At 53.3% G+C, this 22,074-nt stretch overlaps 1 protein-coding gene across 1 annotated transcript in view; it reads left to right on the top strand.

Annotated features, from left to right (window-relative positions):
- Window positions 1-2,103: 2,103 nt before the first annotated feature.
- Window positions 2,104-22,074, top strand: part of MN1 (MN1 proto-oncogene, transcriptional regulator) — a 44,808-nt gene continuing 24,837 nt past the window's right edge. Inside the window, exon 1 of the mRNA XM_090292171.1 lies at window positions 2,104-6,933. Coding sequence (XP_090148297.1) covers window positions 3,189-6,933 — 3,745 coding nt within the window. The 5' untranslated portion in view covers window positions 2,104-3,188. The remainder of the gene's footprint in view (window positions 6,934-22,074) is intronic.

The following is a 22,074-nucleotide window of genomic DNA, read 5'->3' as shown; positions in this document are numbered from 1 at the left end:
CTCACTTCTCTGTCACTTTGCTAAGTAATAATTTCCATGTCCAATTCCATTTCTTTTCTAGTTCTGAAACCTCTAAGCTATCAGCAAGAGGATAGTTCACATGAAAACTAATTACACAAAATCAATATTTAATCACAGACCAACAACCTGATCCTGCAGAAAAATCCTTTTAAAACTCCACCGCCCTGTACAAATACTTCTTCCCGATGCTTATTTATGGACCCCATTTTTGGTGGGAGTCATTTTCATTTTTAATTTCAAAAAGAAAAAATATCTGTCGACATCCACAACAGGGAGCTCCCATGAAGGGCTTTGGATCCGAGCTTGCTTCAGCTCTCTGAGTTTTAAAGTTGCAGGGTTTTATTGTTTGTTTTTATTTTTAGTCTTCTTTGCGGGGGGGGGGGGGATTCATTTCCTTCTAGAGTCCCTCAAGATGCTGTTTCCTGCATCTTCTCACCCTAAGTTGAGCCCTTTCCCCAGCATTTCTGAAAATCCAGCATCTGTCTTCCCAGCAGCAGCTCGGGGGAGCAATGAATCGGCCTGTGCGGTGCGGTAACTTTTTAACTCCCTCCCGCGTTCCTTCGTGGAGTGCTTAATCTGAGGTTTTTAAATAAAAAGGGCTCAGGGGTTGGTTTTATTATAACGTTTATTTCATTTCAGATTTCATGCGTAATTTAGCAAACGCTAGACAGACTTGGGCGATAAACACTTTCTTTTGTGGGGGAGAAAAGGCATTTTTATACACCATGCTTAATTTTATTTAGATTTAATAGCGATATCAGGGGCACTTCAAAGAAAGTTCTTTTTTTTTTCTTCCCTTCCCCTAAGAATGCTAGTTGGCTCACAAAATTGCCTCGTGCTATTTTATGGCAAGGAAAACACACACACACAGGCACTCAGAATAAACACCTCCTCTACCCTCTATCACCTCTAACTTCCAACTTCTAATTGTAAGATAGATTTCAGCCTCAGTGGGGACCAGGAAGATCTAAACATTTTAACTAAGATTATTGGGATAAATATTTCATAAAGAGCAGGGCAGATATTAAATTACTCTATTGATTTTAGTATCACAACCCAATTCCCTTCCTTGGCCTCTTCAGTTTAATTGATCTCTTAAGGAGGCCAACCTCTCGCCCACCGAGGGCCTGGTGCCAGGAGTAGAGGGCTCGTTCTGCGCTCAGAGGTCTGCCTGGGCTCCAAGCTGCTTTGCCGCTCTGCGCTGGACTTAGCCGATGTGTCCCCCGTAAAGTGACCGAGTGGTTTTGGTTCCTCCCGGCAGAAGCCAGAGACTGAAAACTGGGAACCCCAGGCTGTGGGATTTGAGAACAATTAATTGTGCGCGCCTTAGTGAGGGAGGAGCGAGCAAGAGCCCGGGTCTCTCGAGGAGAACCCTAACTTCAGGGTTCCCTGTCTGCTTTCATCTCGAGGAAAATCCGAGGGCCAGTTAACTGGAGCGCCACTAGTACGCAGACAGCGGTGGGGAGCCAAGGGTTCGTCCCAGGCTCAAGCACAGTCGATTCTTAGCGACTTTACGTGGTGAGTCCAGGAGCTTTGCCTGGCGACCCCATTGTCTGAGCGCCCCGCACCGCTCACCGCCCACCTCCCCGCCCCCTGCCCACTCCGCATGTCTCTCTTCAGTGGGGGGTGGGGAGTTGGTAACTGTGTGAGTGGGAAGTGGGGTGAACAAAGCCAGGCTCCCACCATTCTAAGCCTGCGCCCTCCTCACCTGGATGCGCGGGGAGACCAGGGTGAACCCCCAGCGCACTGGTGCCGGTTCCCCAGGCGAGACCGGCGCGGGGGACCCGGGAGTTGGCTAAGTGCGGGATCTTAGCGGGCCCTCAGCCGCCAGCACCCAGGTCCACCTTAAGAGCGAGCCCCGCCCCGGAGCCGGAGCTCAGGCTGCACTGATTGGTGCAAATGTAATGGCTGAAATTGATTGCTGAAATGCAAAACTTGTTGCTGCTTCTCCTGGCGCTGGGCGAGACGCAGACACAGAGAGGGGAGCTGAGACCCTCGGAACGCCCCACGCAGAGCCCCCCCCCCCCGCTAGCCTGGAGAGGGGTGCTTGGACCCCCCAGAGCTGCCCCAGGCCCCCCCCATTCCGGGCTCTCAGAGAGCTCAGCCGGAACGCCTTAGCCTGCTCGCCCAGCGTGGTCCCTCAACCCGCGTACGCCCCTCCCTCTCCCCCGGGTCCGAGGGGGACTCGCGAAGCACCTCCGCGCAGAGGCAGGGAACCCGAGCCTCGGAGCAACCCAACCCCTCGTTTCGCTGCCTGTCTGCGCCTGGAACCCGGTGCGGAGACCTCAGAGAACTCAGAGACCGAACAGCAGAGGACCCAAGAGGCAGGAGGCGGACCTGGCCGCGAAACGGCGCGCGGGGGTGCGGTGCGCCGGGGTGCAGCGCGCCAGCCAAAGAGCAGGGGAGCCGTGTCTTCCCCCAGCCCTCGGCTCCAACCTCGGTTGCCTGCCGCTTCTCCAGCCCCGCTGCAACCTCGGCTCGAGGGCCAGCACCGGTGATGCCTGGCGGAGCTTCTCGTCCTCCAACCCGCTGAAGAAACAGTAGCCGCAGCTCGCGGCCGACGGGGACTGTGTGATCGGATCGTGCTTGGCGGAGGCTCGGGCTACCTAGCGCGGGGACTCCGGGGGGAGGGGGGAGGGACCGCTCTGTCGTGCCGGCAACAGCCACGGCTTTAAAAGGTCTCTCTGCCCGGCCCCTTAGCAGCTCCGATAGGAACTCCAGGAGGCTTCAGGCAGCGTCCTGGGGCTCCCCACTCGACCTGACCGGACTTAAGAAGGTGATCGCTCTGCTTTCCCTGCCTCCTTCCCGCTTCCTTCCCCCACTACTTAACTTTTTGTCTCCACTCGCCTACAGCTCTGTCTCCTCCCCGCAAACCCACCCGCAGCTGTGCCAACCTCGCGGGGCATGGGCCCTCCAACACGGCTCCTGGAGGCCCCGCGGCGCCGCAAGATGTGAGAGGCCCGTGCGGGGCAGAGCCAAAGCTTCGGGAGAGGAGCTGATAGCCCCCAGCCTCCACAGGCCAGGAGAGGTGGCTGTGCGCACTGCGCCCCCGCGGTGCTGAGCGTCCCGGAGCGCCCAACCCAGGGCCGGAACGAGTAGCTTGGCCGGAGGCGCGCCGCCGAGAGCAGGCTGTCATGCCCTATTGATTCCCCCACCCCCCGCCAAGTATGTTTGGGCTGGACCAATTCGAGCCCCAGATCAACAGCAGGAACGCTGGCCAGGGCGAGAGGAACTTTAACGAGGCCGGACTAAGCATGAACACCCACTTTAAGGCCCCGGCTTTCCACGCAGGAGGACCCCCTGGCCCTGTGGACCCTGCCATGAGTGCGCTGGGCGAGCCCCCGATCTTGGGCATGAACATGGAGCCTTACGGCTTCCACGCGCGTGGCCACTCGGAGTTGCACGCGGGGGGGTTGCAGGCGCAGCCGGTGCATGGATTCTTTGGAAGCCAGCAGCCACACCACGGCCACCCGGGAGGCCACCACCCCCACCAACATCATTCTCACTTCGGGGGCAACTTTGGTGGCCCGGACCCAGGGGCCTCGTGCCTGCACGGGGGTCGCCTGCTCGGCTACGGCGGTGCCGGCGGCGGCCTGGGCAGCCAGCCGCCCTTCGCTGAGGGTTATGATCACATGGCGGAGAGCCAGGGGCCTGAGAGCTTCGGTCCGCAGCGACCCGGGAACCTCCCGGACTTTCATAGTTCGGGCACCTCTGGCCATGCCGTGCCTGCCCCATGCTTGCCGTTGGACCAGAGCCCTAACCGAGCCGCCTCCTTCCACGGCCTGCCCGCCTCCAGCGGCTCCGATTCCCACAGTCTGGAGAACCGGAGGGTGGCGAACCAAGGAGCCGTCGACTCGCTGGAATACAATTACCCGGGCGAGGCGCCCTCGGGACATTTCGACATGTTTTCGCCCTCCGATTCTGAAGGGCAGCTGCCTCATTATGCGGCGGGTCGCCAGGTTCCCGGGGGCTCTTTCCCGGGTGCCTCGGCCATGCCCAGAGCTGCAGGCATGGTGGGCTTGTCCAAAATGCATGCGCAGCAGCAGCAGCAGCAGCAGCAGCAGCAGCACGGTGTGTTCTTCGAGAGGTTCGGCGGGGCCCGCAAGATGCCCGTGGGTATGGAGCCTGGAGTAGGCTCAAGGCACCCCTTAATGCAACCTCCCCAGCAGGCCCCACCGCCCCCTCAGCAGCAGCCCCCGCAGCAGACTCAGCAGCCGCAGCAGCCGCAGCAGCAGCCTCCGCCGCCCGGGCTTCTGGTGCGACAAAATTCGTGTCCGCCTGCGCTCCCGCGGCCCCAGCAGGGCGAGGCGGGCACGCCCAGCGGTAGCCTGCAGGATGGGGGCCCCATGCTGCCCAGCCAACACGCGCAGTTTGAGTACCCCATCCACAGGCTGGAGAACCGGAGCATGCACCCTTATTCTGAGCCTGTGTTCAACATGCAGCACCCGCCTCCGCAGCAGGCGCCTAACCAGCGGCTGCAGCATTTCGACGCACCCCCCTACATGAATGTGGCCAAGAGGCCGCGCTTTGACTTCCCGGGCAGCGCGGGAGTGGACCGCTGCGCTTCGTGGAACGGCACCATGCACAACGGTGCTCTGGACAACCACCTCTCGCCCTCCGCCTATTCGGGCCTACCAGGCGAGTTCACACCGCCCGTCCCTGACAGCTTCCCCTCGGGGCCACCCCTGCAGCACCCGGCCCCGGACCACCAGTCCCTGCAGCAGCAGCAGCAGCAGCAACAGCAGCAACAGCAGCAGCAGCAGCAACAACAGCAGCGCCAAAACGCAGCCCTCATGATTAAGCAGATGGCGTCTCGGAATCAGCAGCAGCGACTGCGCCAACCCAACCTGGCCCAGCTAGGCCACCCCGGGGAGGTGGGCCAGGGCGGCTTGGTGCACGGCGCCCCAGTGAGCGGCCTGGCCCAGCCGAACTTTGAGCGCGAAAGCGGCGGCGCAGGCACGGGGCGCCTGGGCACCTTCGAGCAGCAGGCGCCGCACTTGGCGCAGGAGAGCGCGTGGTTCCCAGGTCCTCACCCGCCACCTGGTGACCTGCTACCCCGCAGGATGGGCGGCTCGGGCCTGCCCGCTGACTGCGGCCCGCACGACCCCGGGTTGGCGCCGCCGCCTCCGCCCGGTGGCTCGGGGGTGCTTTTCCGGGGCCCTCTGCAGGAGCCGCTGAGGATGCCCGGAGAGGGCCACGTACCAGCGCTGCCCTCCCCTGGCCTGCAGTTCGGGGGCAGCCTGGCCGGCCTGGGCCAACTGCAGTCGCCTGGGGCTGGAGTGGGGCTACCTAGCGCTCCCTCCGAGCGCCGGCCCCCGCCGCCAGATTTCACGGCGCCCGCGCTTGGGGGCCAGCCTGGCTTCCCCTTCGGCGCAGCGAACCGGCAGGCCACGCCGCACAGCGGCCCAGGCGTGAACTCGCCCCCGAGCGCGGGCGGGGGCAGTGGCAGCACTGGCGGCGCCGGTGGCGGGGGCGCATACCCGCCGCAGCCTGATTTCCAGCCTAGCCAACGCACCTCGGCCAGTAAACTGGGCGCGCTCTCGCTGGGCTCCTTCAACAAGCCCAGCTCCAAGGACAACCTGTTCGGCCAGAGCTGCCTGGCTGCGCTCTCTACAGCCTGCCAGAACATGATCGCCAGCCTCGGAGCCCCCAACCTCAACGTGACCTTCAACAAGAAGAACCCGCCCGAGGGGAAGAGGAAACTGAGCCAGAACGAGACCGAAGGCGCAGCCGTTGCCGGCAACCCAGGCTCGGATTACTTCCCCGGGGGTACTGCTTCAGGCGCCCCAGGGCCCGGAGGCCCCTCGGGGACCAGTGGCAGTGGCTCCAAAACCTCTGGGCCTCCCAACCCTCCTGCCCAGGGGGACGGCACCAGCCTCTCTCCCAACTACACCCTGGAATCGACGTCGGGGAACGACGGCAAGCCGGTCCCCGGGGGTGGTGGCCGGGGAAGGGGTCGCAGAAAAAGGGACAGTGGCCATGTGAGCCCCGGGACCTTCTTCGACAAGTACTCTGCAGCGCCAGACAGCGGGGGCGCGCCTGGGGTGAGCCCAGGGCAGCAGCAGGCCCCAGGTCCAGCTGTCGGGGGAAGCTCGACAGGGGAGGCTCGTGGGGCACCTACGCCTCACGAGAAAGCGCTCACTTCGCCATCGTGGGGGAAGGGGGCCGAGTTGCTCCTGGGGGACCAGCCGGACCTCATGGCTTCCCTGGAGGGCGGGGCCAAGTCGGACGGTAGTTCCCCGCACGTGGGTGAGTTCGCCTCAGAAGAGGTGAGCACAAGCTACGCCAATGAGGATGAAGTGTCATCCAGCTCCGACAACCCCCCGGCCCTGGCCAAAGCCAGTAGAAGCCCCCTGGTGACCGGCTCGCCCAAACTCCCTCCCCGAGGCGTGGGTGCAGGGGAACATGGACCGAAGGCGCCCCCGCCCCCGCTCGGCCTGGGCATCATGTCTACCTCTACCTCGACCCCTGACAGTTACGGCAGCGGTGGCGGCGGGGGCACTGGCCATCCGGGCACCCCGGGCCTGGAGCAGGTCCGGACCCCTACAAGCAGCAGCGGCGCACCACCACCCGACGAGATCCACCCGCTGGAGATCCTCCAGGCACAGATCCAGCTGCAGAGGCAGCAGTTCAGCATCTCGGAGGACCAGCCCCTGGGGCTCAAGGGGGGCAAGAAGGGTGAGTGCGCGGTGGGGGCCTCGGGCGCCCAGAATGGAGACAGCGAGCTGGGCAGCTGCTGCTCAGAGGCTGTCAAGAGCGCCATGAGCACCATCGATCTGGACTCCCTGATGGCGGAGCACAGCGCCACCTGGTACATGCCGGCTGACAAGACCTTGGTGGACGGTGCAGACGACGACAAGACGCTGGCGCCCTGGGAGAAGGCCAAACCCCAGAACCCCAACAGCAAAGAAGGTATATGCGCTCTTCCCGGTCCCCTTCTCACTTCTGAGAGACCTGCCCCACCCCCCATTACAGACCTTAGCCTCTGCCTTGAAGGCTCCTTGAAGGGGTGTGTGTGGGGGGTTCTTTGGGGGTTGGGAGAGCACAGGGCTTTCTTAGTTCCCAGCTCAGAGCTGGATATCCTTTCTTTTCCTTACACCAAGGGCTCTGTGAGCCTCTCCCCTTTTCTTCCTTAGGTGCTGCCACGTAGATTCTAGTTCCACTGGGTAGTAAGAACTTAGATGGCAGCCCTTTGGGGACTGTTGTAGCATCCCCTCCACCCTCAAGTTTTAGCTGTGTTGCCAGGTGCTCAGAGATCTCTGTGCCTTTCTTTTCACACTAAGACTCCCTGCCCCTCATAACCCTCAACCTTCAGGCTGGTTCCACGTCTTAGGGCTTGTGCGCCCCCCACCGCTCCTGGAAGGACACCTGGGAAGTTGTGTTAATGCATCCTCACCTCCTAGCCAGCCAGCCTGTAGCTCCAGCTCCCTTCCATGTGCCAACATCTTTAGAAAAAAAAGTTTCCAGCTCTGGTGTCCCAGCATCACTCAGAGGCAACACCTAATTTGACATTTGTTCCTAATGAGTAGCTATTTTGTCTCTTCTTAACTATTAGAGTTGCGTGGAAAAACGGGATACCTGTAGGGGTTGTAGGAGGCAGGCAGCCTTTTCCAGGTGCATCTCCTCAACATTTGGTAGGGCTGGGGTGGGGTCTGCTTGGCAGAGGCCACACCACTCAACCAGGGCATCATTTGTGTACGGGGATATGGCTATATATTCTTTAGACACAAAGGACCCGCATTTGTCAATATCTCCCTGGCTTTGGTGACAGATGTCCAGTCCCAGCTCTCCTTTGCATTCTAAGTACTCCCTCCCCACCAGGCCTGGAGGCTTTTTCAGTTAAAGTAATAACACTTTTTTAACCTAAAGAAGACTGGGCTGCTGTAGGTATCAATTTTATTTCAATGGGACCTTCCCCCGACCCCCAGATAATGGCTTCTTAAAATTAAGTAACATCATTTCCCACCCCCACCTTCCTACCTTTTTCTTTTAAACCCTAGTTGAATCCTCTTGGTTTCAGCAGGCTGAATATTATGAAGCCCGTGGCTGGCGACTTAAACCATGTCTTTAAAAATACACCCCTTGATTCTTGTTCCCTCTTAGAGTTCTTTTTCCTCAGCCTTCGTTTTTCTTGTCCTCCCCACACCCTGCCATCTCTTGACCCTGGATTTAAGGTGCAGGTCGGTTTCGGGAGAGTGGGATGGGCAGGGAGGGAAGGGGAGGTACAGCTGGAGCTGGGTGGCTCAGAACTTAGGGCTCTCAGGGTGCCTGTCCCCGGTAGCTTTCCCGCTTAGGTTTTCTAATTCATGAATGCGGCCTCTCTGCTTTTCTCTTTGTTCACCTACTGCCCAGCCCGGGACGCCGCTCTCTCATTTGAAGCCTGGTGTTTAGCATGCACAGCAGACGCTGGGGCCGGCATCAGCATTCCCCAGGCTTCTCCCAGTCAAGGCCGTAAATTGGTTAGTTTGGGACCCTCCGCTTCTTCTTCCCCTTTATTTCCCACCTCTTTAAAAATGGAGTTGGCCACGGCATCCTGCTTGCTCGCCTCCCCTCTTATTTTCTTGTATACAACATCTCGATCCCCGCCTGATCGATAGCTGGTTAGCACAAGTCCCAGCCCCTGTCACTTCTACCTGGCTTGGCCTGGCTGCCCCTCCTCCTTCCCTTTCTCCCCCCTCCTCCCCCCTCCTCAAGCCCCCCTCCCCCAGTAATTAAGAACATATTGGCCAAAATGGGGTGAGAAAAGTTAAAAAAGAAAACCCGATTTAGAGAATTAATAAAGAAAAACCGGTAGCACTTTGCCTGTGAGTCTTTTGAAAGACCTTAGGTGAAGAGGAAATTGGGTGGTTTTAATGAGTTTTTGTTAAAGGTGCCCCACCACTCCCTTCCCAGTCCACCCAACTAATCTTCCTTTACAGAAAACAATAAATGAAAAGAGGCAGGCTGTGAATGAAGAAATGCCATTACAGAAATGTTTTCTTTTGCTTGTTCCCTTATTGCAGTCAGATGAGAGAAAATGCTTTTTTTGGAAACAGATGCTAGTCACTTTAGGGTTGATTTCTCCAGTTGGCCCAACCAGCCCTCCCCGGCATCCAGGGGGACAGGGACTTCCTTCAGGGACTGGCTGCAGGGCTGGCCACCTTAGAGGTATCTGCCAGGGACACCCACTTGACCTCCTTTGTTTTCCACTCTGTGATGTGGGAAGGACAGTTTCCTAGATAAAGCCCTGAACTGAGGTCCCTCACAGCTTCTGCAGCCTTCGGGCTGCTCCTGGAGGCTTTAGAAGCTATTTGCATCCGATTGCTGCTCCCTTCCTGGTAGTAAATAAGGATGATTAAACTTTTCATTATGATAACACCCTTCAGTTCCATCTGCACATGTTGTATAAATAGGTACACAGAGCCTTCAACAGCCCCCTTGTCCCCTGGCTGAAAATCAGAGTGAAGTGTGCCACTTTGAAATAGAGTTAAAAAACAAAACCAAAAAAACACTGAAGTATAACGTTCTGCTTTTCCTTAAACACATGCCTACATGGTCCCACCAGCCCTGAAGCAGTGGTGTTCAGCAGCTCTGAATAATCCCTTCTCTAGGTCCCAGCCCCAGCAAACACTCTTTCACCCCCTACCCCCTCTTTCAGGCAAAGCCCATTTTGTAATGATATTTTATTTTGTCACACCATAAAACATGCCTGTACTAATGTGATTAAATATTAACACCGTTTCTGAAACTCTTCGCTCTGATGACAAAATACTGGTCGGTATTTAACAAAATGATCCGTGCTCGGATTGGAGAGAAGGAATAAGTCTTCAGAACTACACCAGCCTTGTAGCCACTGGGACGTGCCCAGATTGTCTTATGGGGCTTAGATGTCCTTCGGAGGGGGAGAAACTAGACCAGCAAGTTGCAGTTCTGGGACAGTGCAGGCCAGCATGACATGCAATTATGAGTTTTTACCAGGAAAGGGGGCCTCCCTAAATTATGCTGCTTCTGACTTCTCAACCCACCCAACAACTTTTGTATAATGAAGCTCTACATCTCATCATGAGGTTCTCTTTGCACAAAGTTGGGATGGGGGAAGGGTGAGGATGTGCAAAGGGAAAAAGAAATCCAGCCTATTCAGACATATATTGAATCAGTGAGGATTACGTGAATTTGACATTAGTTTGCAAGATTGTCCACCAACTTTTCTTCTGTAATAGGTGTGTGGCTATGGAAGAATTTCAAAACAGATAGAAAAGGAAACATAATGAGAGACTGTAGATGAAGGATGGATTGTAAAAAACGATATGTTTCCCCTCCCTCCTGCCCCTTCCCCATAACGTTCAAAAACTTGAATTAGCTATATTCAGTTACAAGTTTATCCTGGCCAAACTTCCATTCCATTGGTTGCTCTCTATCTTGAAATCCGGAGCAGCCTAGAAACGCCTTTTCACATACGTTGTAGTCGCTCTGCATGCAATCCGGCCCTTTTTGGTAGCATGACACTTTACAGTGATGCGGAAGAAATTTTTGGGATTTCATGCTTCCCTCCGTGCTCCAGTCAGAACACAGTAAGCAGTGCTGAGATAACTAGGCAGGCAGGATTTGAACACTGAATTTTCTTAGACATGGGCAGGCTGAGGGGAAGGGGGGTGCCTAGTGCTGTTATTTCTGAATCATTCGCCCCACTCTCCACGCCTTGGAGAAAATTTGAAGGCTCACTCAAACTTGCATTCCCGTTTCCCTGTGAAACCATCCAGCCAGGGCTGCATGACTTCATGTGACTTTTGCAGCCTCTGGAAGATGTAACCCAAAACTTCGCAGGTGTTAATCGCGGGGCAACGTAAACAGGAGCCCCCTTTGTGCAGCTGATGTTAGGGCCTGCCTGCTCCCTGGCTAGTTCAGGACGTACTACTACTGTTCTTGGTACTCGTTTAATATTTCATGGCAGTAATAAACCTGTCTTCTTTGCCCACCTCCCGACATAAAACCCCAACCTAGCACACAACTGCGATTATACATTTCTACTAAATATTAATAAAGGACAAGGATGTTTTAAGGGGCTGAAGCTAATCGGTGTTGAACTTGTCATGGTTTCTGCCACTGAATTTTTCTGGCTGTTTTGATTTTAAATAGCCACTGCCTTCTATTATATAATATATACTTACATATTCTCCTTAATATAAATATATACAATTTTTGTAGATTGAAGGGTTTTCCTCAAGGATAGCTTTCTTTAATATAAATTCATATATATTTCTTGTGAGGCCCCTTCAGACCGGAAGTAAGAGACTGTTGAAATGTACTTCTATTTTATTGAGATTTCTAGGAAAGGAGCGAGGGCTGGTTAATCTAATTTCTCTTTCTAGCAATGAAATTCAATGGTTCCTGATATGATTTTGTTTGCCTGACAGAGGTATTTAAATTTCCACAAAGAATCTTAATAGGTCCTGAAAATAGGGCTGCCCTCGCCAAGAAGTTACTTGATACTCTCTGCTGATATTAAATCTACATCTTTAATAAATATTCTGGGAGGACCAGGTGAAATTAGAGGAGGAAAATTCTTCCCACTGTGGAAGGGCAAACTTGAATATTTATCCTTGGAATTTCCAGGATCTCCTCAACCCACTGCATGCTGGAAGACTGAGCAAGATCACCTTTCTCTCCACTTGAGTGACAATAACATTGGGTTGTATTCTTTGCCTTGGGAGTGATCTCCTTTGCCCAGAGCATTTAGGAGATGAATACTCCTCGTAAGGAAAACTGTACTTACCTCAGTTTCATTAATTTTAGAGATTCAAAGGCTGTAGATTTGTGTAATAGGATCAAATGTTTTGGGAGTGTGTGGAGGCAAGCAGGCCTCCCTAGCACATTGCAACATAAAAACAACAAACCCTCTCATGCCAGAGGGAACCTGGGTTTATCGGAGGTCCCCTGTAACCAGTGAGGCACCTGATAGCCTCTCTTTGCTGCCCCCCCCCCCCCCAGCTTATTCCACCCAAGTCTTCAGTCTGGAGGGGCTGGAATAGCCTCGCTTCACCATTTTGACTCAAGGCAGGATTTGGACTTGCCTAGCGACGTGTTTGTTTTAGGGCGACGTCTATTTTTAGGCATGTCTTGGGTGGACAGATTTGAGTGTGGGTTTTGATGGCTAGTGGCTGAGATGTTGATATATACATGAGTGCGTGATTGAGGAGAGAGACACTTTGGGGAACGTTTTCAAGTTTCCTCATCCTCTCACGCACACTGGGGCCAAACGAAGTGGCCTGGGGGCTGGCTCGGAAGAGTAAGGTCGCGGGAGGTGTTAGGTCTGGACCTGTCCGTCGTCCACAGGGGAAAGCAAGGCCCGTGCGATTGCACGTGGGAAGGAGCCCCCTCCTCGCCCACCCTGGCACACACACATCTACATACGCACGGCCCAGCGTATTTCCATCAAATCAGCCAGCTACTCCTCCACTTTATCCTTCCATCTATTTTCTGAAGGCGAGTGCAGGAAAAAGCTAAACGTTCAATCTCAATGGTCTTCGCCGGCAGGTTCTGATTCTGTAAAGGACTGAATGCGTGCAAGTTCTAAAAACAGAGGGAGGAATTTGAAGATCCTAATTATGAAATCTGGGCCTCCGGGCCCTCCTGAGCTGGAGTGCTTCGTAGCAGCCGCACGTCGCCGCTCACTGGGTTTTGTGTGTGTGCGTACGTGGCGCCGTCTCTCTGGCTGGGTTCAGCTCACACTGCTCCTTGGCCAGGACAGGAATCTTTGAATCAGCGCCCACTGCCCTCCCTCCCAGCCCCCACCCTCCTCTCAGCTGTGGGAAGCAACCGCCGCCTCTCGCTTATGGAAATTCCTCTCCTTTATTGTAATCTTTCGGTACCAGCGACGTGACACATTTTGTTCAGTGGTGGCCCAGTGCAGAGGTGGCCCTGATCATTTTCTGCCATCTTCCAGCGACAGAGCAGCATGCTTCCAACACGAAGCCTCATCCCCTTAGGGGGTGAGGGAGAAGATGCCTATGGGCATGCACCTCAGGGGCTCAAACTCCATACTTACTTTGTGACCAGGACTGAGAAGCAGAGTTCAGTTTAATTTCCTTGAGCAAGTAGGGACATTTGAGAGGCATCATTCTCACGGGGAGTAATCGGCACCAGCACGCTTTGTTTGCTGGCCTGCATTTTAATCAGTGGCCTCTGAGGTTTGGGAAGCTAGTGGAGGGTCTGCTCCCAACATGGTGTTTGCCCAGGAAGGACATGGGGTAGAGTGGGTGGCAGAGAAAATGCCACAGGTTTCTTCGCATCTAGAAGTACAAGGGGCGCTTTCTAAGCTGTTCGTGACAGCTTCAAATTTGGGCTGTGAGAGGCTGTGTGGGACTGGCATCCCTGGGACCTGCTGAGAGCGGCCCCGTCACAGCGGCAGCGTCCCGCGTTCTCATTCTCCCCCTTGGCTGAGAAAGCCGGTAGGTTTTCATCATCGCTGCTTCCTTGAGAGGCTGGATTTGAGAGAGGAGTTTATAGCGATTGTGTGTGTCCCCTTTTGTGATTTTTATACATCGCCATGTGGGCCCAAATGCCCGTTAAACATAAAGGCAATTGAATGTAACAGTGTGGAGGTCTGAGTGTGTTTGCAATAGCAAATTGGCTCTTTCTGAATGTTCCAGAAGGAACCTCATGCATGGAATAGACTTGTCCCAAAGAGGGGACAAACTTTGGGAGGAAATGCACCCTAACGTGGTTGCTGAGGCATTTCGCGGCCTTTCCCCCTGCTCCCTGTTTCAACAGCCTGTCTTGTGAGAACTAAGTGGCCTGGAGATATGTTTAATTCTGAGAGTTTAAAATTAGTTTTTTCTTCTCATTGCTGATAATGATTCAGAGAATCTCAGGGTACAAAGATTTCATGTGATCTTAAAGCCCGGATCAAGATTTTTTGCTGGAGCGCCATGGTCTCAGGACCTTCTGACGCAGCTGGCTTTGCGTGATGTGTCTGGGGAAGCCTCCTACCCAAGTTGAGGGCCCCAGTCTGCTGTTCCTGGCCATATTTGGGAGCTCCTGGAATGTTAGTGAGTGAACAGTTCGTGAGTGAACCCCTCCTCACACACCCTTGCACACACATGCTCGCACACACATGCTCACACACACTCCCTGTTCCTCCAGTCACCCAGGCAGGGCGAGATGTCAGAAAGATATGAGCCCTTTCAGTTACCGTGAAGCGGTGTTTTCAGACGCCCTTGGATCTTGAAACACAAGCATTGTTGAGTGATTGGCAACGACCACCAGGAATAAAATACTTCTGAGGGACCCTCTTATGATTGGAGAGGGGCCGGGGGCTTGTGCAGAAGACATAGCTGGCTTTGAAATCCCTAAGGCTCAGCCTTCCAGAGAAAGCGAGGGTTGATTCAGAATTTGCTGAGACGTAAACGGGTTCTGCCCTGTTTTGTGTGTGCTGTTTAAAAAGTCCTTGAAAATGTTAGGGTCCAAGTCCTGATGTGCACACTCTGGCTTCCTTTCCTATGAGCCAGAATCACCCCAGTTTGGAAGACTAGATGGAGATTGGGGTGCAGTTTATTTTTTTCAGGGAGGGCAATATGAGAGGGAGGAGACATGCAGTCATAGGAGTCGAATGCTATTTACCAACACTTGGGATTCGGGAGTGGAAAATAATTTATAAATATGGAAGTCACTTATATAGCGCCTCCTGGGCAAGGCAAGGGTGAGTGGATTGCTTAGGGGCCAGTCTCGGCCTTTGTAAAGGACAGAAATTTCTTGGCTGAGCTCTCCCTGCTGGGCCTGGGGCTTCCACATGACCACAGATGTTTTGGGGGAAATAGATGTGGAAGACCCAGTCTGGGACTGCTGACCGCATCACGGGTCTGTTAGCAATCAGGGGCCGTTTCTGTTTGGTTAGTGGCTGAGGCTGACACACTGGGCAGAGGGGATGAAGACCCAGATGGGCCCTGGGTGGGCTGAGCCCTGGTAACATGCCTGTGGCTAACATCCTGCAGAAGAGCCGGCCCCCACAAGGCCTGCTGCAGACACCTCAAGTTTCACAAATGTGCCCAGATTTCTCCAGAGAAGAGGGACGATGGGGGTGAAAAAAAGCAGTGACCTTTCCCCCGGTGACCTCGTTAAGTGACCACTGAGGTTTCCCTCCCAGGCCCAATCCTCTTCAGAAACTATCCTTTCGCAGACCTCGCAGGCAGGTCCCACTGCCTTGAAATGAAGGCGGTGCCTTCCCACACGATATATATTTTTTCATTTTTCTGAATGGTAGGCTGAAAAAGAACGAAAGTAAGTGACGAATTCAGCAAGAGGAAGAGTTCCCTGACTTGAGATAAGCCAAGTGTGGAAAGGAGCTGAAGAAATGAGAGTCTCCTCTTTCCTCCCCTTGATCCAGCCCTTAATGCTTTTACAGCAAAGCTTAATTGGCTCAAAACAAATTGGCCATTTTCATCCCCTGCAATGTTAACTTTTGGTGGTTGTTTAGTATGTGAGGGGAGAGAGGCTGTGGACCAAAATCTGGTTTTTTTAAACAGGAGCAATTTCACGATCCTTATGCCGTGACTATTTCTAAATTGTCTGGGCATAAAGCTTTGGATGCCTTTTGCTGGTTCCGGCTCATGTGCAAGCATGCACGTGCACACCCACCCAACCCATGCACAAACACGTATACACACAGGCCTGAAAAGTCATAATAGGAAATGAAAAAATAAATGCTTTTTATTTCCCCTCCAAGAAGAAGCTCATACCAAGTTTTGGCCCTGTTCAGTTTTAAGTAGAAGCTTATTGATCTCACTGTGATCAATTTTTGCCGAATTTGTAATCCTGTTAGGCCTCCGGGAGAGGCATGATTAATTTACTTGTACATTTCACTATTTTGGGTCAATTTAGTTAATTAGCATTTATTTTGTGCTCAGAGTGTTGGAAGCATTTTGCTGGGATTGGAAGTGTGCATGTATGTGGCTGTGTAAGGGCGAGCGTGCACTTGAGTGGAGTTGCTCACCCATTGGAGAATAAAGCCCCCCCCCCATCTTGGTTCCCACCATCTCCCCAGGAAGAGGGTGAGTGGCCCCTTGGCCCCTTCAACCATCACTTGTCCGGGCAGAGGGAGAAAAAGTCCAAAGGTCCAGCAAACCTGACCTCCCAGAGACTTGGAGACGGCCAGAGAACATGGGCTGCCTTCTGGTGTCTGGGTCCCTGGAAAGTTTCTGAACATTAATTCTTAATAGACTGGGAGCTGAGCCCCGACATGGAGAAGCATTTGGAATCTTAAACCAAGTTGGAGCACCTTCCATACGGCTGCTTGACAAATGGTGGTGCTGGGGGTGGGTGTGTGTGTGACTTCTAGAGAAACGCATGGTTTGACTTCCAAAGAAGGAAGAAAAAGTATGCGTACTGCTCGAAAGCTGGGGTAACGGAAAACAAAGCAAAACAGCCCGCAGCTTTGGCCTTTCCGAACACTCAGCCTCTAAAGGGGAGCGCGTGTCATTTTGATGGTGCGGGCGCTTCAGTCGGTGGTCTCTGGGCGCTCCTCTCTTCCACCCTGAGCTCCCCACAGCCTTCCCGTCTGTCTCTCTGTTTCCAGATGATGGGCTCAAATCCCACTTTTATTATTATTATTTTTTAAAAACACGGGTTTTGGCCATGACAGTTTTAGAGCAAATGATTTCCTGAGCACCCCCGCCCGCTGTTTGCTTAATTCCTCGCGCACATTTTCTGCCGAGGCCTTGCCTTTGCAGAGCAGAGGGCCCAGCAGAGTATTTCCGGCTGCTAGCCAGCCTGCAATGAACTTGAGGCACTGAGGATACAATTTCTTTTTTTATGCGGGCCCGTGAAAGTCTAATGGACATCGGTGTCTGGCCTTAAATTTGCAGAGGATCTTCATTTAACCCTTAAAACCAGAGTCATTTATGGTAATTACGACACCCCAGGCTGGACCACTAAATCTTCCAGATTCTTGTCTGGAAGACAGTGGTGGCGGGGGTGGGAGGGACTGAGGGCACACCTGTTACCTGTATCAGCTATAATTATGATATTTCTGGACTCCTGGTTTGAAAGGAAGAATTTAGGGACCGCGCAGTGCTGGAGGCGGGTGGCCCGAGGTCTTCCGGCTCAGGCGGCAAAATCACGGGGCCCCCACGCTCCGTGCCCATCACAGCTTCTGCATTTCCTAAATTAATTCAATTCATTTAGCTCCCCGACATTTGGTATTAAGTAGTTATTTTGGGAGTCTGAGAGAGAAAGAGCCGGAAGACTTCTTTTTTTTTAATTAACTTTTTGGAAAAAGGGAAAAAGTGCTGCATTTTGAAGTTTGAGGCGTCTGGGCGTCCCGGCGAGTGCTGTCATGGGGGAGGACGCATTTGCTGGGATGTGGCAGGACCTGGCAAAGCGGCCTGGTCCCATCCCTGACTGTGTGTTTGCTTCTCTGAGGAGGGGGTTTTTCTGTTGTTGGAACGGCGAAGGCCCCGATACCCCTACCCCTGGCAGTTTGCTTGGAAGTATTGTTTAGATTACTCTCGCTTTTCAAATTGAGAGAAACTTAATTTAATGGGAAAACAGCGGTGGGACTATCTTGGTGTGTTTGCTTTGGTGTTTAAAAATAGTTTGTTTTTATATCCTGAATTTCATCCTTTCCTGTGTACTTGTTTGATGAAAACACGTGAGTTGTGGTGTGTGCATGTGCATGTGTGTGCATTGTGTGTGTGGTACCAGCACACACTTCTGTACACATGCAGGCAGTCAAATGGTTGCAGTTGTGCACCCCCAAATCGGTTGCAATTTCACCGCTGGCTAAAGGGATCCAGAGCATTTGCTTTTAACTTAAACCATCTTGTCCCTTCCTTTCACATCAGCAGAACCCCCCCAATACCCCCCCCCCCGCCCCCACCTCCCTCAGCAATATTTATTTCTTCCTTAAAAAAGGCATGCCGGGCCTGTTTGCTGAGGTCCCTGTTGGAATTGATTTTCTGGGGTTATGTATTAAATGTGTTTGAGGGCGATTTCAGCCCTTAGCCTGGTCGCCCCAGTACTAATGGTAGCAGGGCCGATTATAGAGAGGCAAAGAATATTGTAAATGGCTTATGCAGAAAAACCATTTAGATAAAAATGCAATTTTCTCTTCTGCATAGAGTGCTAAGAATTAATAGCACATTCTTTCTAAATGGGTATTTTTATATTATATTTTCCTCCTAATGAAACTCTTTTCCCAAACAGGAGCATGTTTCATTTGAAACTTTAGAGTAAAATTGATCTGTTTTTAAGCCTACAAAAACTGGCCTCCCTTCCCTCTCCACTCCACGCCCAGGATTTTTGAAGTTGGATCGGCACAGTGTGGTGTGGATGGTGGTTCTGTCACTTTGCTGTCCACCATAAGACTGAGAACAGGGAGAGGGGCTGTTTTTCCTTCCTTTCTTCCTGGGGTGGGTTTGGGGATGTGTGGTGGTTTCAGCAAATAGAGAAAGTGGCATTGAAATTCGAGCTCTCTGTGCTCCGTGCCCTCCCAACCCCTCACCTGCCCCTCACCTCCCTTGTCCCGGGGAATTTCCCACCATCCTCTAGGTGGGTCCCTCTCTCCCTGGCTTCTCCACTACTTCAGGGAAGACCCCTGCCCAGTGCCTGCTTCCCATTATGTGACAGCTGTGAAAGAGGGTGCTTTCAGCCCCTGAGCACCCTCTGAGGGATGGCTCTCTGCCAGGGCCGATGTGGCCATTTTGGGAGGAGTGGAAATTCAGAACTTCTTAGAAGACGGACTGCATGCATTCCAGCAGAAGCTTGCGGCAGCCTTGTTGCGGAAAGTCTTTGAGAGTGCTGGCAGCCGTGGCGCCGTGTCTGCGGACCCAGCTTCCCTGCCTGGGTGTGCATATGTGGAGATATTGGGTAGACCTATGTTGGTAGCTTAGGTGTCCCAGCAGCAGTTGAAGCTGCCGTGTTTCAGTGGACACTGGCTGAAACACAGGCTTATTGTTTTCAGTGCTGAAATAGCATGAAGGTGAACATTTACCTGAAGTTTTACAATGGGAAAGAACTTGTAGTTTTTGCGCCCCTTCTTCACACCATTTTCCAGCTGAGAGACCCAAGGCCCAGAGAGGGCAAGCAACTCAGCCAAGGTCACACAGTACAGTTGCTGACCCTCTCTGCCTTGGCCTTCCCTTACAGCCTCTTGACCCCCTCACTTGGGAGTAAGGATCTGATTTCGCTTGGCTAAGCCTTGTGCAGACTGGGGTCAGGGTCTTCTTAAACCAGAAGTTTCCAGACCTTTTGTAGAAGCACCATGACATGCATTCCTGATGACAGCAACACTTGTTCACCTTCCTCTTACGTAGGTGGACATTGTATAGCAGACAATTCTTGACCTTGGAGAAATCAGTCACACCGGATTCTGCCAGATAAATGGTCTAGGTTGCAGGCCTGGCCCTTTGACTGCTCAGAGCTGTGAGACCTTAGCTACTTTTGTGCTCTCAGCTTGGTTTCCTCATTGAGAAAATTTAAAAGGGGGAGGGGGCCCGAAAAGTTCTTAGCTCATAGAAGTGTTGTGAAGACGCAATAGGATAATTTTAGCTAAATAGAACTAAACAGGATGATCATAATGATGTGGTTAAGAGCATAGGCTCTGGAGCCAGAGTACCTGGGATCAAACCCCAACAACTCCATTTCTTAGCTGTGTGACCGTGGGCAGGTTGCCTAACCTCTCTGTGCCTCCATCTCCTCATTGGTGAAAGAGGACATTAATAGTTCCTACCTCACGGCACTGTGCCAGCACCAGGTTTTATTGACCACCTACTGTAGGCCAGATGCTTCATGTGGCGTGTCATCTAATTCATCTAAGTCCATGATGACATTGCAGCTTAACTGTCTGACCCGTCTTGGGGATGAGGAAACGCAGCGCAGAGAGGTTAGGGAGCTTGTACTTAGGAATTGAGTGGTTCAGGCTGGAGAGGAACCGCGCCAGGCTGTGTATCAGACGGTGAGCACAGTGCCTGGCACCAGGGACTTGCTCAGCAAATGTTCTCAGAGGGCAGGGCTGGGCTGGAACTTGCTGCTCCTGCAGTGACAATCTCAGGCCTTGCCGTTGGGCCTTCTTCTTGTTTGGGGCAATCAGACCCTGTGCGCACTTCGGTGTGCTGGTCCCAGCCCGGCGCAGGCATGGGTGGCTGGCAGCGGATGGCAGCACCGTTGTGTTTAGGAATTTATCTTCCTCCTGACAGTTCTCCCTGTGCACTAAAGGAGCCGTTCTCTGATCTGCGTGAGTAATGGTCAGCCTTCTCGTTGAAAGAATTCATGAGATGAGCTGGTCCCCAGCCTCTGAGCACTTTACCAGGAGCCCATGCCAACCATAAACAATCTGGGAGCTGGCAGTAGAATATTAAACCCCTGTGTCTGGAGCCTCAGGTCGGGCCTTGGGAACCTGTAAGGCTTGGGCTGAACAGAGAGAGTGAGAGCAAGCAAACTTGAGAGTGAGTGAGCATCCCTGCCCCAGGTGAGAGTGGGAGGGTCTCAGAGTCAGGAAGGCCTGGGTTCAAATCCCAGCTCTGCTACTTATGTGCTGTGTGACCTTGGGCAGGTGGATCACCTCTCTGAACTTGGGTTTCCTCACCTGTAATATAGATGTAATCCCCGTGCCTCTCAGGGCCGCTGTGGGGGTTGATGGGCCCTGCGCCCTGGAGGCAGTAGGCAGCAGGGTAGGTCGGTGACAGCAAAGGCTTTGAAATTGGCTGGAGGGGAGTCATTCTCTGGTCCCCCTGGGGCCCTGGCCAAGTCACAGCACCTCAACCAGTCTCAGTGTCCTTGCTGCAAACTGGGGACCGTAACACCCCTTCATGAGGGCTCTGGCTGTGGTTCTTACTCTGAGGTGATGTGGCCCCTCCCTCCAGGGGACACTTGGCAGTATCTGGAGATGTTTTTGGTTGTCACAACTTCAAAGGAGGGAGGGTGCTACTGGCATCTAAAAGGTAGAGGCCAGGGATGCTGCTAAACACCCTGCCATGCACAGGACCATCTCAATCCCCTCCTCCCCAAACAAGAGTTATCCAGCCCCAAATGTCAGAGGGGCCGAGGCTGAGAAACCCTGAACTACAGTGAGGGATTGAAATTAGGTTCAAATAATACTCAAAGTGTGGCAGTAAAGTCTGAATTTAAAGTACTGGGTATATTTATTTATTCAACAAATGCATACCAAGTGTTTACCATGTGGCAATACTGTTCTAGGTGCTGGGATGCAGTGGGGGGACCAGATAGAAAAAGCCCCTCTCCTCATGGAGTTTACATTCTAGGGGAGGGGACAGACAGCCAGACAAACAACAAACAAGGTTAATGTCACAGAGGGAACAGGTCTGGGAACAGAGAATTAGAAGGGGATGTGCATGAGTTTCTAGACCGGGCCACCAGGGAGGTCTCTGTGAAGTGGTGACGGAAAGCTGAGTCCTAGAGAATGAGAAGGAGCCAGCCAGTGGTGTGCTGGTCACCGATCAATAACTGGCTCTCTGGGGGAGGGGGGAAGGTGTTATGCTTGAAGGGTCTGCTGATTCCCCTGGTGTAAACACTCCCACCATGGCCAATATCAAGCTCCCAATGTAATGTCAGCTGTCAACCCGCTTGCAGAATTCCTGGATATTTAACAACAGGTTTCCACAGCTAGAGCCAGCCCAGTCAAGCTTGCAGGAGAGGTGTTCCAGGAGAGGGGAGGGCAAGTCCAGGAACCCCACGACAGGACTGGGCCGGCACGTTCCAGGAACAGGGGTGGGGGTGGGGGTGGGGTGGACAGCTGTTGCGGTAGAGATGGTCCAGGAGGGATGGGACCTAATAGCACTTAATAGATGTGCAATTAATGGTGGTGGCATCTGAGCCCAAAGTATCCAAGAAAATGTCTGTTTCCTTCATGCCTGGCCTTTTCTGAGGAGGCAGAAACTCTTTTCCAATAGTTCAGCGGCACCTGGGCTGCAGGTTAGGGTGGGGAGTGTCCTCCCCATCCAGGACGGGGTGCTTAGGTCCCAAGTGGGGAATGGGGGGATGTCCATCCTCTCCCTGATCTGGGCAGGCCAAGATTTATGTCCCTGGCCCAGGGAGTCTCTGCTTCCTTCTTTTCCCAGGCAT

The sequence above is a fragment of the Furipterus horrens genome, unplaced genomic scaffold, assembly GCF_987537825.1.
Source record: "Furipterus horrens unplaced genomic scaffold, mFurHor1.1.pri manual_scaffold_11, whole genome shotgun sequence".
Taxonomy (NCBI): Eukaryota; Metazoa; Chordata; class Mammalia; order Chiroptera; family Furipteridae; genus Furipterus; species Furipterus horrens.
Note: the sequence above shows the minus strand (reverse complement) of the source record. Positions and strands in the feature narration are given on the sequence as shown.